We start from the raw sequence: 17,763 nt of genomic DNA, 5'->3' as shown, positions 1-17,763 counted from the left end.
GAGTAGCCTACAATGCGGTGCTTCTGACTCACAGCCTTAGAGTATAATTTTCATATTTAAAGAATTTGCCACTGACTGTTCAATCCGTGTTTTGAGCAGAAAGGCGGGCATATAGGAGAAACTATAATGTACAGTATGTGGAAAATGTTTTTAACCTTAAATCACATATTACTTCAAATACACCAATTAATGATCTTTTTTTAGCAATGTCACATGACCCCTTTAAAATATGCAGCTCCACCTTTGCGACTCCAGAGGTAATTCTCAGCTCAGTTTAACATAAATTGAGTGCACCATCACTTTGTGATAAATGGCTCCGCTAAGATGATATTCCTTAGAGAAAGTCCTTAGTGCCATAGATTTTAAATTATATAAACGAACAAGAAAAATTTAAGATAATCATCTGATGTCATAGACGGTGTATAAACTCAAACAAACAAAACAATATGACAAGCATATATGTTTTTAAGTGACTTTATTTATACTTTATTTCCCACAAAATCTCAATCCAGAAAAGGTTAATATAATTCATTAATCAAAATAACCCACCAGTTAGGGTTGACAAACAAACGTAGAGTTATAAATATGCTCTCATCTCTTCAGGGCTCGGCGAGGATCCCGTCCATTGGTGATGGTGACCTTAGGTTTTGATCCCTGTTCTCCACCTGGAACTGGAGAAGCACTGCCACTGTTCCAATGACTGCGGTTCAAATGACGTCCACCTGCACGAAAGGAGGGCTCTTGGGGGACCGGAGAAGGGGAATACAGAGCTGAGCCATTTGCTGTGAGAGGTGAAAAGGATGGTCCAAATTACAGGTTATTCTGGCCAAGAACCACACATTAAGACAATCTGATGACATATTTACACCTGCAAAGGTGGCACAGAAGTGCTTCTGAAGAGGGATTTAGATGTGTTTACACAGTTTGTTAAATGCTGCTCAGAGGTGGTACAAGTGAGGGATAATGCACAGCTAGCTGTGCTTCAAACTGTTTTAATCACAATTTGGAGACCAAGAACCACCCTCCGCAAAGTGCATTTAAAGGGTGTATTCACACCAGGAAAGTCTGCTAGTTCACTTTCTTTGGTCGGGACCAAATACAATGTTGATTTAGTTTTTTATTATTATTATGGTTCGCTTTCCCACTGCTCTTATTGCAAGTGAACCAGCAATTGTAAACAAAACAACACGTGTGCTTCATCCATTCATTTGGTTCATCCATTCAACCAAACCAGAGTTTGTTTGGAAGCGGACCAAGATCACCTCTTCAGCTGGGTCTCGGTATGGTTGTTTGGTCCACACCGAGTGCGACTGCTGTATTGAGACCAGCCCAAAAGATCCACACCAAGAGGGGAAACAAACTTGAGTTTGATTCAATCAAACAAACAAGACAGGTGGGAATACACCAAAATCATTTAATGCACAGCTAGCCGTGCATTATCCTGCTTATACCTTGGTCATTTGCCAGCATTCACAATATGCACTGCCCCCTGACTGGGATAGCAACAGAATGTACAAATATACAATCCTTAAACAACCATTCAATTTTCTCAAGATTCAACCTGTAGGTCCTGCAGGTGGCCCAGGAGTCAGTATACTAGGAGTGCTGCCATGAGCTTCTGTTTTAACCTGTTAAGAGATAAAATAGACACTCATTATGTGCTCACACTGTTCATGCCCTCTGAGCAGTCTTTTTGCACTCACATGGGTGTTGTTGATTTGGTTGATTTTTGCCAGCACCTCTGGGTTGGGCTCACTGAAATTGGGCACTTCAGAGAAAATCATACAGAACCTTTGATAGGTGCAAGAAAGTGCTGGTTATTGTTTTGGTGTCAAAGAATTTAAGTTCAGTCAGCTGTGAAGACTTACTCCCCGATCTTCTGAAGGTCCCCTGTTCTTCCAATATACAGTGTAAGACAGCCTTTGAAGAGAGATGCATATCTAAAATATAAAATCAAATATGTACACCTTCAAGATAATAAAGAACAAACCAAAACCTCATATAAAAGATGAATATAATTATCAGGATTAAAAATAACATCAATAATATACTGTCACCCTCGATTGAGTCGGATGATGTCTCCTGTTTGTATCAGGCTGCCCACCTCGTCCCACACCGATATTGTAATGCTTCCGGTCCTGTCAGCTACTTTACATGAACGCACTTCATGACCATCCTTTGTCTTAGACACTCGTCCTGAAACATTTTGTTAAAAGAACAAAAAATAAAAGACACTGGAACAACAATTTGCTCTGGGAATTAGATATTCAGTGAATATATAGAACTTCAGTGAATTGGTTCATTCAGTTCAAGAGTGGGTTCATCAAAAAAGATCCAGGGATTACGTTGAACGTAATTAAGTCACCCCATGCAACGCTTTGTTAGATTATTTCATGATCTCTGTCAGGTATTAACAGAGATCCTCTTCCACAGGCGTTTCCTGTTTTTCCTACATATGACATGTTTCATCTTTCTTTGTCTTCTGCCATCCCTCTCCTTGTCTCCCTCCTCCCATCTGTGTTTTCTCTCTATTGTTTAGTGTTCTGTCTCTTTACCCAAATGTATACGCTCATGCGCAGATAATACCTAAAGGTAAATCGTGAAGTTTGGTGGGGGGACCTTTTAGGCCCAGGTTGATGAGTTTAGTCTAACCTTTGCATAAAGTTGAAAGGCTCAGTGCCAGTATTATTCATTATATGTCCAGTTATTCCTGATCACATGTATGTTATATATAACTTGTTGTTTTGGCTAATATCCAACACATATGTAATCCATATCTCATTGGTCGAAAACAATCATACCTCCTTTATTTTATAAACTCAGTGTATAACAATAAAGATTTGAAGTGAAGGTATACTCAGATCTTGTGTCTGTCGTGCCTTTTCTTCCCACTGCCTTGAACACTTCTGAAGGACTGAGAAAACTTTTGGGGCGAAGACATAGACCGGGACCATTTTGACACTTTACCAAATTTAACACGTTTCAACGATTAAAATTTGCCTTTACATAAAACATATCCTACTAAAAACATTTACATATAAAAAAAATAGCGGTCTCTGAAATAGTTCACACATTCACTAATTCACATCGCAAAATATCAGCAAATATTGAGCAAAATTAAGTGATTGATTTCGGTGTACTATTTATCATACGGTTGAACTGCAGGAGAATCGCACTGGCCGATTCAATCCCTTTCGGTTAGAACGGGACGGGTTTCTGAAGCAGTTGAACCGATTCACAGAAAAGGTCCAACAAAAAAACTGCTTCCTTCGTAGATTCGACACTCCTGGCTTATCTTTTTTTAAGCTACGAAAAACACGCGTCATGATTTATAAGATATATATATATAATATTATTTCTAGTTATAACTGCTTCAAACTGTTTGTGAACAAACGAGAATAGCAAGCAATCGTGTAGGCCGTGTTCATTTGTGTTTCCCACGCACTTACCAGTTTCCAGGACGATAAAAACCAAATTTAGATTTTTTAATCCAGGTTTAATGTCTTTAATCAGGCACACATTTTCGTTTGATGCGTTTGCCATTCGAAAACACGAGAAAGAAAAGATAATTCTATTCAGATTTTCTCCCAAACTGACACTGCCAGTCACCTCAGACCACGTTAGGTTTAATTTGATTGTGCCAGGCCGCTTTATAGGCTACCTTTTCTCACGAGACACTTCCCCCTAAATTGAACATTTCACCCATTATAGTATATTAAACCGAGAAACAGGCGACCATGTTCATTTTCTTGTAAGAATGAATGTGATTAAACATGTTAATGCAACAGTTTATTTGAACGTTATGTGTGTTTTACGTTTTCGTAAAATAATAATCGTAGTGTTTCAAAAACTAAATTTCGTCACGAACAGGATTCGAACCTGTGCGGGGAAACCCCATTGGATTTCGAGTCCAACGCCTTAACCTCTCGGCCACCGTGACTGCCTGAAACGAATATGTGAAAACAGCTCCATCTACTGATCGTTGTACCAACATTACATTTTAGTAAGCAAACTCATTTTTATTTTAATATACAATATTTTTTAGGATGGATGAATTAAAAAGGATATATAAAAGGTGAAACTCTTTTACTCTATTCCTACTCGTATTTAAAATCACTCGACATCAGTTCAAATAAACAAACAAGAGGACCAAATGAAGTATTTGGAAAACATAAAGCATTTTATTCGATGGAATAGATAAACAAAACATTCCGAAAGATGCTATAGTTATAAAGCTGGGTCTCGTATAAGGTTTTACATCTCTTGTTTTCTTTCGTTTTACTTGAGTTATCATAACGCCAGATGGCGCTAGTGCCAAAGGAGTTTGTCATGGGGGGCGTGCATTTGATTTAACCACTCTTCACGTTGAAACATGGTGCAATGGATTACACAAGCCTGACCTTGACATAAAAAAATTAGTTAATATGTGTGTTCTGAAACAGATATCCTAAATGCACTGATAAGGATGTTATAAATCAACAAATTGCTATGAAAATACAGGTAAGAAGCATTTGTCACTACTGATGTGTTTGTAATACCACCTAATTACTCGTGTCCTGTACAAATTAGACACATATATTGATGTAGGCTACTTAGAATTGGCCAGGCATCTATTGTTTGAACGTATTGATCAAAGTAGGTTAAGTTATGTTTGAACGTATTGATTAAAGTAGGTTATTACTGTCAGATGAAAATGGATTGCTATTGCTTTGAAAATGATTCTAAAGATCCCAAGAAACAAGACAGACACAGAAAGCCATGGTCCAACATCTTTATTTATTTGCATTAAAATAATATTTTGAACAGAGCGTGCTTCACTAACAACTTGATAAACAGGTGTCACAAAAAAGTTATGGGGTCTGCTGTAACTGAGCCTTTTCTTTGGCATGAATCATGATGTTTTTAAAATAACCAAGACAACCTATAGCTCTCATATATATTATGAAGACACTGATGCGATTAACTTCTTAAAAGATAATGCAAATAAAAATTAGGGATTACAAGCATAAGCAAAAATTAGTAAAAAAAATTAGTTATATTTTTAAAGACTCAAAAGAAGTAAAACCTCATCCCTTTTCACATCTGAAAAAGACATCCTCCCAAAGCTAAAGATACACACTTAAGTTTTTGTTCAGCACTGGAATACTGAAATAAAAAATATGCTGTAATATTTGGAGAAAACAACAACATTTCTATTAAAAACACAAAAATACATTTGACATACATGTATTACTTGTATGATTTATATTATAATAAGAACCAAACTTTCAGGAAAATATACTTTTATTGCTCAAATATTTGTCAGCACTGACCCTCAACAGCACCATTTTATTTCAGAGTTTGCATGATAGTGAAAAATTTTGTCAAAGTGTGCATAAATATTAGTTAATTGTATTTATTCTAAAATTATTGAATGGGTATTTGCCCTTGGTGTTAGTCACTTCTTACATTTTGAAACTTCAGTTCAACACTCCAAACAGACTTTAACTTTTTTTTTTTTTTTTTTTTACTTTTTCAGATCTCCACACTTCTCTGCCTTATTTGCATCCAGCTGGGCTGGTTGTCTCCTTCATCACTTTCAGAAATATGCTTGTAATCTAACTGGCCTCACAGTGCCTGTTTCTCAGCCAGCATCATGCCAACGGGAGCTAAAGAAATGCTCTCTGAAAGGAGCTGTATATCAAAAGCAGGAATGTTTTCTGACTATGGTCCGAGACGTATGTGAAGCTCAGGGAAGACCAGGATCCCCCATGAAAACTGCATTTCAGATTCAAAGCAAATGTATGTGAGCATGGTGGAAGAAAAAGCGTATCCAAATGTCTATTAGCCACTACAAAGCAAAATTCTATAATTCAGAAATTATATTTTTAGCATAGTTTAGGACAGTACACTTCCCAGGTAGCTTTCTCACATCATTTGGTCTCTGTATTAATGAGTTCACAGTATACATAGTATGACCTGATTAAAACCAAAATGTAAAATTGAGTACATTACATATTTTTGATCAACACAGATAGTACATGGCAGTATATATGTGCTGTTTAATCTAAAAAAACAAAACCAAATTGGACCAAGATTAGAAATAATCTAGGTTGCGTGAAATCAATATCACTTTCAGCTGTGCACAGGCTGTTCCAGAAGAGATGCACTGGATGAAAACCAGGCTACTGTTAAAAAAGGGTCCATGGGGTAGATGGAGTGCACTTGGCGACCGTTGACTCCTTTGGCTGTAAGCGATTTGTTTTCCTTTGCCAACCTTCTCAGCTGACAGGTAGGCACCACCAGAGGAAGATAGAGTGTGCAGTAATACCAGCTGGAATGGTTTCTCACAAGCGGAAGGTTAGTAACAGACTGTTGGAATAGATGGACAGATAAGACTGCTTTCACATTCATTTCTTCCAAAATCGAAATCTTCTGATATGGGATTTTATAGTCATACAGTTCATGAATTTTGCCTTTTGAATGGACTGCATTGTAAGTGTATACTTTGAGGACAGGGCAGATGTCTGGGTTCATGGCGGGGATGGCTGGCACTGATAAGGGACAGTGTGTTTTCTCAGTTAGGAGGGTGTCCTGGGGCTGGAATGGAGGGTCAGGACATTAGGATGTTTTTCCTACAGCAACACCCTATGCTTTGCCTGCAGCTGCAGCTTCTGCTAGAGGGCTGTCTTCACTTTCTTTTCCCTCTTTCTCCTCTCCTTTCTCTTCATCCTCTCCCTGTAAAACATTGTGGGACTCTTCTATCTGGGAGGCGTCCTGGGGCAGGGTCGCAGAAAGAGCATACTCCTCGCTTACATCTTCTGTGATGGACAGCTCAACCTCGGCTGTGCCATTCAGGATGTTAGGCACCTCTTCTTTCTCCATTGCTTCCACAGTTGCCTTCACTTCCTCCTGTGCTGGTGCAAGGTAGGAGTGGACCTCTCTGAAGGACAGGTCTTCAGTTGGGCTCTCAATCGGGGCCAGTTCGATGGAGGCAACAGCGCTCTCAGATTGAGCTGAGGCCTCAGCCTCTGGGTCGGCGTCCCCACTGCGGTTCTTCTTGATGTTAAAGGTGAGAGGAGAGACTTTGAAAGAGGAGCTCTTGGCACTAGGGTTCTTCTGGTGGTTCGGTGTCAAACTCTTCTTGATTTTGTCTCGCTGCTCTAGGGAGACAATCTTGGTGCTGAACTTGTTCATCTTCTTCTCAATGTTCTGCCTGGAGAAAGCTTTCTTCAGGCTGTCCACTTTCTTCAGGCTGGAGCTCTTGATCTTCTCAGCTCGGGTTTTTCCAATTCTGCTTTCACTCTCGTGGTCCAAAACAGCCAAAATTTCATCTTCATCCTCTTCTGGTCCCTGTTCCTCATCTGAGGAGAGGGCGATGGTCTGAAGGCCCTCTTCTTGAGAACGGTTGGCATCAATGGCCGGGGTCTCCTCCTCCATTTCAGGCAATGGTGCAGGTTCCTTCACAAAGACACTTGAAGGGATTTCATTTTCCTCCTGCACAAGAAAAAATTAAAAATCAATTTTTCAGTTCACACACAGCATTATTTTCAAACAAAATATGACTGCCTATAATATACACAGTTCTGCCAATACTGCTGCTTAGAATTCATTTTATTATGGTAAAAGGCAATGGTTTCAGTGGTAAAAGTCAGTGCTGAAATGGCTGCCCACAAGATTTGTATTTGGTTGTCTAGACAACTGGAGTGTAAGAATGCTGATGATACACAGAGCAGTCATGTGTTTGTGGGAGATATCTTTAATAGTTTCAGCATAACATCATACTAATATAGTGTGGAAGCGTGCTTTTTTTAACTGACACAAGGGGACAAGAACATCTGTTGTGAAAAACATTGTGTGCCGACCCTCTTTTCCCTTCTGGAGACAGTCATAAAGGCTGAAGAATAGTGAGACGATAGGAAGGAAAGCCAGGCAAGACCCTACACAACTCCTATCAGAGTTTCCACTGAGTTTTGGAGGACAGCCAGGACAGAAAGAGAGGGAGAGCAGGGCAACTGGAAAAAGAGAGAAAGCAGGGAAGTCTGGTGTAGGGCTTTGAAAGGGAGTAGGATGAGGTTCAGGAAACATTTGGGGGTGGAGTGCAGCAATAGGGACACCTGGACAGAAGCCTTGCTTGCCCCCCACCCATCAGAATGTTCCACGGCATCTCAGAAATGCGCAGGAGAGCCTGAGAGCTTCTCTCTTAGCGATAAGACTCTAAATTCTGATACGGATGAGGTCATGTCACGCAGGAAACCTCCCAGTTAATCACTTTATCGGTACTGTTTTCATACATTCTCTTAAGCACACAGACGTATATGAATACCCCTTTAATTCGGAATATGTTCTCTTATGAAGGGAATATTATGCTATTTTTATGTAAACTACACTGTCGCTATTTTCTCAGAAATGGCATCATGGTTATTTAAAGTGACATTCTGTTAAATGCTATGCCTCTCATTTGCTCAATCAAGTTCTATTTTATTCTTTCTATCAACCACAAATAATTGAGATATAGTAGGCAGCCAAGGATATATCTAAGCTGTCTTCAAAAAGCAAACAGATTAAGGTATACCTCAGTAAAATGTTATGCAAACATTGCATTTAAACATGCCTTGATGTTGCTTATCTTGGTATATTGCCTGCAAAGGGTCTTAATGTTCAATATCTGGTCTTCTAACCTGATAGAAAGGTTATGTTCCCCTCTGAACCCCCAGTTGTAAGTCTGGCCTCTGAAGCTCTCTGTGTGCAAGGGAACGTGGGTTTGGCCTGTCAAAATGGAGGAATAGGTTTGACCTAACAGAAAAGAATTTACAAAAAGGATAGATGATGACTGACGGTAATCCTCGTGGATATATGCAATGCACTAAATCATGGGAGAAATATCGCTTTTGGGATTTAGCAGATCTGCCCACCCATGAAAGAGCTTTACTTTGGACAGCAAATATGGATCAAAGGTATTGGTATGATATTGCTGGCACAGTTTGAGAATGAATGTGGCCAACTCCCTGCAAACTTTAACACAGAATTTCCATGTTCCATTAGTCTCTGATCGGAGATACCAGTTAGTTAACTTGGATGCTTAGAAACACAGCTCTGTAGAAAACAGAGACATAACATTGGCCGGAATTGTATATTTGCATTTAGGGATCATGGAAGCAAAGTGTTGTGTGTCGGTTTGTATAATTTCCCTCCAGCTGCATAGAGAAAAAGGCTCTTTTTGTTGTTGTTGTGATGGGATTGCTAGAGGTAGTTTTTGGCAATGTGCAGTTTTTTATGAACCTCCTGATTATCACAAAGAACAGATATACAAAGTCTTGTATAACAGTGATATTGTCTGTGATATTTGGCACAGTAAATGTGCTTTTAAGCACCAACAGTTTATGAATTAGACAACAATGAATGCAATTCATTTATAGCACCAAGTCAAAATTGTAACCATAACAAGAACAAATAAACACAAGTTATCCAACTCCAGGGTCATATTTAGAAATACTAGTAATACTTTGTGTAATTTTTAACATATTACTAAATTACAAGGTCACATTTCTCCACAAAATGAAAAGGCATGTTGCACTGTGACATTATGTTACTGTAAACATTTATTAAAATTAAATCATTCTTTTCTGTCTACATATATTAAAAGCATTACCATGACATGTGATTAATAATTTAGATACTTTCCGCCAGATTGCAGTAAGTAAAATACAATAAGAATAATGAATGAAATAATGAAATTGTTTCAAATTAAAGCAATGATAGTTCTTAGTGTTTATTCATTTAGTTATTTGAACGTTGTGGTGGAATAAGAATATTGTGAGATTCCAGAGATAACCCTAACATTTTGTAAAAACTATTTTTTTGTGTTTATTTTTGTATATCTTTAGCAAAGTTTTAGAAGTAGGTTTTTATGGTACAATTTACAGAGGAGTAAGTGCTGTTTATAGAGTTGCTACGTTGTTTGGATGCCTCTGATATTGCCCTTTGTTTATATTTGCATGTTTTAAAGTACTGTTCTCAAGACTACAGGTGGCAATCTGTAGCTCAAATTGCCAATTTGAAAGGTAGAGGAAAAAGGTGCTGAGCCACTGGACAAGCGTGTGTGACCAGAAGAGTGTCTATCAGCAGTCATTAAATCACTTTTTAGATAGTACAGCAATGCCAGGAAATCACAAATCCCCACCATGTTGGAAATTCTATAACAAAGAGAGTGGAGTGTTTTGATATGTGTATGACAGCAGCTTGCGTAATTGCACTGAACCGTTTCTCTTGACTTAACCTGGTTAACCAGGTTCAGGCTTGTCCCCGGAACCTGTGCATTTTAAATGGCTTAAGATGAACAGCAAACACAAAGTAACATACACCCCTCAAATTAAGAATTTAATACAGCAGCTACAAAGAGGTTCAAGATTTCCTCCAGAGACACAAGTACCTAGTGTTTTCTCAGTGGGGAACCAAATAATTCATTCCATGGATTCTGCCTCTTAGGTATGAGATCTGGAAATGACTTGTAAATGACTATAACCTCCTCTGCATTGTCTTCATATTCTAGTTGTGTTCAAATTTTTTGGACTCTTAAAATATTTCTTTGTCACTACAGAGCAAGATTACCTCATGTTGAGCAGCCTGTCTTATGATACTCTAGGTTTGATTCATTTGCATACTAAACCGGTCCCTCTTGCCTCAGGCAATGTAGCACTTATGATAGCCAAGTTGATGTATGTTTTCTCATACATGCATGTGAATATAAAGAGCTTTCACAAGGGGTAAAAACAGTTTCTGTTACAGTCTATGGTTATTAAAGGAATCCATTTTTAGAGAATGTTTTAGTAAACAGTGTGAGCTTGAGTCATTGCAAACATGCATACTTTGTGCCTGCACTCTTTGTGTGTCTTTTTATTTGACCAGATGTAGTCCTAATAGACACGAAAATGCCTGCATTACTTTATGCCCACCATATTTTATGATTCTCGTCATAGTTTTAAAGTTTTTACAGACAACAAAAGTTACAAAATAATATCCTGAGCATATTTTTTCCCTTTCAATATATAATTATAGACCAATTTATTTTAAATCTTAAAACTTGAAAAGTCCATTCTTCATTAATTTGTTAGATCTGTTCAAATGTTTGACATATTTAGTGTAAGTCCACAGATAAACTCACACAAGCACCTCTCCGTACCATGCTCTCTAGTCTCATTGCTGTCTGTTGGAGCGTTATCATAGATGCTGTCCAGTTGTTTTTCCAATATTCACTTCATGTTCTAAACACACTTGACATACGCGTCATCTTAAAGGACTACTTATGAAGGATTGGGGGTAAATATTTGCTCAGGAGTGGGGTGTGGAGCGTGGAGAGAGAGTTGTAAGCGTCTGAGTTTGAAAGTGTTGTAGATGGTGGCAGATTTTCAGTTCATGCTATGTTTTTATCTTTGGCGATGCAGTGGGACCTCCAGCCCGTAATTCTCTGAAAAAGTTTGATGCTTACATTCCCCATCCTGCTCTCCATTAACATCACATCTGACAGGAAGCAGCTGTTTAACCTCATACACTCGCCTGTGTTCTCTGCTTTTACGTCAAACCTGAAATGTACACACACATTCATATACATTCTCTGTCTCTATCAAATACACAGGGATCTTATCAGCTGTTTGGACTCTCATTATGATGGCACCCATTCACGGCAGAGGATCTCCATTGGTGAAAGAGTACATTTTCAGCAATTTCTTATTTTTGGGTTAGGGTTAGGGTTACGTGACATAGTCAAAAACCACTTAAAGAAATAATGAACATTGTTTTCCTATAGCGATATAATGTATATTTAAAATATGTTCTCTCTTATATAGCTAGGCAGGTCATTTTGAACACATATACAGTAAGAGTAACTTGTTCTTAAGCTTGATAGGTTTAACACTGTCTATGTGTGCCAAGAAATGTACAGTTGTGTGTATGGGTTTTGTGTGTGTAGGAAGTCAGGTGGAACAAAATTGTTGGAGCAGGAAAGTGTGTGAAAGCTGAGTGAAAGAGGGCTTCCCTCTCTAAAAATAACCTCAACAATGGCCATGTTTACATGTACACCGACTGTGTGATAATTAACAGCAATCAGAGTGAGGAACTACATGGATTAAGTTAACCTCTTGAAACATGCTACTTGCCATTTTTACAATTATTCACTGAGAAATGTTCTTTTGTCAGAGTTTGAGAAATGTGATTCAATCCTGTGCCTGTATAGTGCAATATAAAACTACCTACTTAACATTTTACAATGGTTTCTCTGATTATGAATACAATCACAGTATACTTTCTCATGAGCTTAATTCCAGAACATGTCATATACTGAATTTTCCACTTCTGTGGTGTAGTTGTAGTTTTAGTTTTAATGGTGGTTTTAACTCCAAATTATATGCTTTAATAGTTAAAAAAATTATATTACATAGCTCTCTGTAATACTTGATTCTAATTGGTCAGTTATAACATTTTGCATTCTGTCATTTCTTTCCTCACATAACATAATAATTTCAGTATTTCTTGTCCATTACTGATGTATTTATTTCCTATGTAGTCACTGTAATAAGTGGAATAATGTGCAGTCTGTAAGTCATTATTGCTAAATAAACTCCATTGGGGTAATCAGGAGGACCATGATGTGAATCAGAGGTCTTATATCAGCCTAATGGGTTTATTTATTACTTAACCTTTATTCTGAATGAAGGGGTTGATGAAATATCAGTGTGAAAGGGCATGGTTTGGTTGCAGTTTCCTTTGTTATTGATGTGTAGTCTGTTTCAGGGCCTGAAACAGGTTTGTCCCGGTATGTATTTCCCCATGAGTTCCCATGGCATTGTGAGTTTGTATAGTTTTTTTCCTCTATGCTGGCATTACTCCGTGTCACAGGACCCACACAATAACAGCTTTTGTCCCTTCAGTACGAGTGTGTGTGTGTGTGTGTGTGTGTGTTTGTATTTAGATAGGACCAAAGAGAGTTTCTGTCAGCTTTCATAACCTCATGCAAAAGGATGTCTGTTTATATGGATAATTACAGTATATGTCCAGCTCAGAAAGGCCCAGCCAGTATTAACTTACAATTTGCTCAAATATTAAGAATATAGTGTATTAAATGCCTTCATCTGCTTCAATAATTTAGTATTTAGCAAATGGCGCTATCACAGGTGTGCTTTTGTGTTTTTTCTTGTATTTGTATATGTGTGTTTCTTAGTGTGAAGATTTTCAGTATGCTTGTGCTTAGTTTTGATTTGATTATCAAATAAGTATTTAAATGTTTTGTTTGCATTTCATTTTATTTAATTGTGGCAGTTAAAAAAAGGGAGTGAGCACCTGCAGTCATTGCATTAGACAACTGTCAGAATAACTACAAACATGCTTTGTGTTTAAATGTACATTGAGAAGTGTTTTATATATATATATTTTTAAATGTCTATTCATGCTTTTTACACTAGTTATATTTCTATAGAAATATACATTTTTGTTCTTTTAATCATGAATATAGTCACAAATAAATGACTTTCATGAGTCTTTTAAGTGCATGAGGAACATACTGTATAATGTGACAAGTGTAGCATGTTTACCCCAAACAAGTGACTCTTATGAGTGTCAAATTCCTCTCATATAACACATTTCACATGCTCATTCAGTATTTAACCCTGAAATGCTGCAGGTCAGACCCGAAGCTACTGTACCTACCCTCTAGGGTTGTAAATATTTGCTTGTACATTTTTTTTTGTTCTAAATTATTATTATTTTTTATTTCATGCCAATGAAATTTTATTTTGTTTAGTTTAACCATTTTTTTCAAAATACTTTTGTCATTACCGTGGTGTGTTTTCAGCATTTTTTGTTTTAGGAATATCAATGAGCAACAGCTATGTTGTAAATCTTAAGTTGCACTGAGCACTTTTCTCGTCTTGCATCATTTTCATCTTAGCCCCAGTGCACAAGTGGGAACTCTAACAATAAGCTAAGTTTGGAGAGAGATAATGCCTTTTTGATGGACAACGGAAAACAAATACTCTCGTCTCTCTTCTCTCTGCCTACAGGCCTTCTTGCACTCACACATTTTTTTCCCTTCTCTCTCCCTCTCTCTGGAGAGGCACAGATAGCCTTATTAGGTGATAGTGAAGGGCTAGTAGTAAAAATATCTCATCTTGTGCTTTCCTACTCTAGATTTGGCTTTCAGCATAATGCAAATTGAAGCACTGTGCACTGAGATGTTGTGCAGTTATAACACATTCCATGTGTTAAGTTTTGAGAAACACCAGGACAATTAGTTAAATGTGTTCATTGAATGTTGCATCATGCAGAAGAATTGCAAATGGAATGATGTTTGGCTAAACCCAGGAAGTCTCCTCATAAGCTAACTTTATGAGCTCCATCCTTCTTTTCTCTTTTATGTCTGTGGTCACCAGTGTCTTGAACAAAGTCTCACGGAGTTCTAATTGATTGTGGTTCTATTTATATCATTTTAAAATTGGGAGAGACTAGCTCCACCTCTGGAATGTGAGTGTTTGAGCCAGAGTTTTTGCCAATGCAAGAACAGCGTTCTCTCCAGCTTGTAAGTCCGCCTAAGGGGAGAGCCAAGCACCCCAATCCAACAGCAGCAGGGGAAGATAAAAGTGAAAAACACAGGCAGGGCGTGGTGAACACCTGAATGTAGCTATGGAGACGAGGAAATAAAACTGAGAATGTTAAAAGACAAACAGACCTTCTGTTGACTTATGAAACCACAAAGACTTCACCCAAACATCTTTTTCTGTTTTTTTTTTTTTTTTGTCCGGCTTGTTTATTAGTGGACAATTGTATATGAAACACTTGGTAGAAGTGACTTGAAAAAGTTGTTTGGCTCCCCTGAAGAAGCGGTTTGTTTAATGATCTGAGGATTGATTAGATCCTATCATTCCTTAGAAACAAACCCAGGCAACCCCAAGAGAGAGCAGAAGGGGGTTTAATGAAAGAACATTAAAATAAACAAGACAAGGATTGTCCAAGAATGTTTGTGTGGGTCTGTCAGGCATGTTTGTTGGAAATGCTAAAGCTCTAGGAACATTTTGCCCCTGTGTCCACCACAGTCTCATCCATCTTAACTATGATACAAGACAGATCAGGAGACCACAAGAACCCCATGGCTGGATTAACAACACATTCCCTTAGACGCTGACCAGACATTCCTTGACTGCTGTGAAAATCATTAGAAAATGGAAAACAAACCAAATCCTGCAAGTAGTGAGCCCGAAATCATTAGGACAAAGACAGAAATCTCAATCACCATACCTTTGAAAAATTAGGAAAATGGATTTCCCTGCAAACAAGGTAGGTGCCATAGCAACACACATTTTTGGCCAGCTTTAACAAACAGCACTAAATCTGTGACGGCAACTGTAAAAGCTACAGGGTGTTTTCACACTAGTTCACTGAAGGAAATGCACCTTCCCATCTTAGTTTAAACACTCTCTTCACACAGAGATGGTAAGTTGACTTTCTAAAAATGCATTTCAGTAGGCACTCTCTCATTCTCTACATCATGTACTTGTTCAGTAACCACACAGCTGGGAAGAGAGGGGGGGAAATGGAAGGCCTCTCTCAGCGCTCTCTGACTTTGGAATCACTGAGTCATTCAGTTGATTGTAGGTCTTGCTGTAAACAACTGCTAGCTGGTGTAGCATAGCACATTTCAGCACGGGTCTTCTAACAACAGGATACACATTATGCTGCACTGTAGCTGATCTCTGGACACACCTTCTATTCAAGGCTATTGTGCTTTAAATAATAGCTTTTGGCTAAGCTTCAAAACAAGCCTCCCCTATTGAATATCTCTCAAGCTCTCTAGCTCTCTCTTAGTTTGGAATCCTGTTGATTTTCTATATGATATATTAAGATATCTGAAATTCTATCTGATTATTTGAGATTAAAACTTCGAGTCAAGTACAAAACTTGCAAGGACTTCTGCCTTCAGGTGCTCAAACAACCACAAAAAAGACAGAAGACAGAAATAAGACGCAACCACCCAGATCTTGCTTCCATTCCACCCCACCTCAAAATGAGCTCAAGTGACATTACACCCACTTCAGCATTGCTTTCATCTTTTCACTCTGAACTATGACCCTTCTCCCCTGCTTCAGAAATGGACCCAACCTGAGGGAGGCATGGGACCTGTGCTTTTAATTTAGTCAAATGACATTTAGATTCATTAGACTCTACTCAGCTGTGTAAGACAGCAATATCCTTTATTGTTATCAGAGTTGGATACAATTGAATTTGGTTCAGCGCACACCGACATGCAGCAACAATCACCTGAACAATGCAATCATTCAGCGTCCTCATCAAATACCCCACCGCCAACTGCTCCCCATTACACACACTATACATTTACCTGAAAGATGAGCACTTTGAAGTTGTCTCTCTTGATCAGCTGAGCGTGATTAGCCTCCAGTTTCTTCACCTGGACGGCCTGCTTATCCATCTTGTCCTTGACCTCCTTCATGTGGACGCTGACCTTGCGACTCTTCTCCAGGAGTTTGCTGACCGTGTTGGAAGTGGAAGTGTGGCTCTTGGAGAGCTTGGTCATGTCGTTCTGGATCCCTCTCACCGCCCCCTCTATCTCGACCTGTCTCGTCTCCATCTTATGCTGGTTCTCTTGCACCGTGTCCAGCATGTTCACCAGCTTATCTAGAAGTGTCAAGACAGTGATGGCATTCACTTGACCTGTAGGTGAAGCTCCATCTCTGTGGAGAGTGCCTGTGGTGCCCCCAGCCAGAGGCCCAGGGCTGCTAGGCTCTCCACTAGAGGCGTTGGTTGCGACGGTGCCCAGATGTGAGAGGCTATGTGTGGGTGAAGACTGAGTGGGGCTGGGGCTTGGCACCACCAACTCCTGGTTCTCATGTGCGATGACCATGCTGCTCCTTTCTGCTTGCACTCCATCTTCTCCCATTCTGAGACTGCTCTTGGTTTTTGACGGATAACTTTACTAAGGAAAGTGGTCTCGTTCTTTAACTTTCTTCACCTTTAAGCGCGCTCGTCTTGCTGTAGCGGATTCCCCTCCTAGTTGGTTTTAGTGCCACCACGTTCTTACAGCTTTGATTCTTGTTTACAGGCTTGGGAAGAACTTTTTAGCTTCCAGGTTCAACGTTCCCACCCCTTTTTGAAGATAGCCACACTCTTTCCTCTCCCTCCCTGGTGCGATTGAAAGAGCCGTGTAGAGGCTTCCCCACAGCTTAAAAAGCCTGTCCACACCCTATGGGGGCGGAGCTTGGTTTCCATAGCAGCTAGCCTGGCCCATTGGTGAGGGAGTTATGTGTTTGCATGTGTCAAGTGCGAGTATGTGGGTGTGTACGCTGGAACATGAGCAACTCTCTCCACATGTAGAACCTCCCCCTAACTCTCTCTGGCTCCCTAGGTTTTGTTCTGTTTATATTGAAGAGAGCAGTAGTATATTAAGAGTCATGTTTGAAGAATGAGCTCATCTGTGAATGAAGAGAGAGAGATTGAAAGAGATACAGAAATGGAGATAGAACATCGGTGTGTGTCTTCCCCTAAATTAAAGATTTGCTAAGCAACACTTAAGAGGAGTTTTCTATGTTGGTAGATGTGCAGAAGAATGTGTGTATATGTATTCCTGTATTTATTTTCTCTTTTTAAATGTATTTATTATATATATATATATATTTTTTTTTTTTTTTACAGCTGTAGCCCTTCTATGTTTATTCTGGAAAAAATGTCACACAAACAGTTCCCAGGCCTTGTGAGTGGAGTCATTTTTCCTGCCTTCAGCTG

General features: G+C 38.9%; 2 protein-coding genes and 1 non-coding gene across 3 annotated transcripts; all 3 read right to left on the bottom strand.

The window, feature by feature from the left end:
- Window positions 1-458: 458 nt before the first annotated feature.
- nabp1b (nucleic acid binding protein 1b) lies at window positions 459-3,636 on the bottom strand. Its single transcript, XM_052559598.1, has 6 exons — window positions 3,450-3,636; window positions 2,058-2,196; window positions 1,869-1,940; window positions 1,704-1,791; window positions 1,562-1,628; window positions 459-782 (listed from the first exon to the last, which is right to left on the bottom strand). The coding sequence occupies exons 1-6, from the start codon at window positions 3,541-3,543 to the stop codon at window positions 592-594; spliced, it is 651 nt and encodes a 216-aa protein (XP_052415558.1). The 5' UTR covers window positions 3,544-3,636; the 3' UTR covers window positions 459-591.
- Window positions 3,637-3,858: 222 nt separating this feature from the next.
- Window positions 3,859-3,940, bottom strand: trnas-cga (transfer RNA serine (anticodon CGA)). Its single transcript has one exon. It is a non-coding gene; the product is annotated as a tRNA-Ser (tRNA).
- An 817-nt stretch (window positions 3,941-4,757) lies between these two features.
- On the bottom strand, window positions 4,758-17,196 carry cavin2b (caveolae associated protein 2b). The gene is made up of 2 exons (XM_052559151.1): window positions 16,364-17,196; window positions 4,758-7,476 (listed from the first exon to the last, which is right to left on the bottom strand). Exons 1-2 carry the CDS (start codon window positions 16,919-16,921, stop codon window positions 6,628-6,630), a joined length of 1,407 nt encoding a protein of 468 aa, XP_052415111.1. The 5' UTR covers window positions 16,922-17,196; the 3' UTR covers window positions 4,758-6,627.
- Window positions 17,197-17,763: the final 567 nt, after the last annotated feature.

This window comes from Carassius gibelio, chromosome B6 (genome assembly GCF_023724105.1).
Source record: "Carassius gibelio isolate Cgi1373 ecotype wild population from Czech Republic chromosome B6, carGib1.2-hapl.c, whole genome shotgun sequence".
NCBI classification, from domain to species: domain Eukaryota; kingdom Metazoa; phylum Chordata; class Actinopteri; order Cypriniformes; family Cyprinidae; genus Carassius; species Carassius gibelio.
The sequence above is the reverse complement of the archived record's forward strand: the minus strand, read 5'-3'. Positions and strand labels throughout refer to the sequence as shown.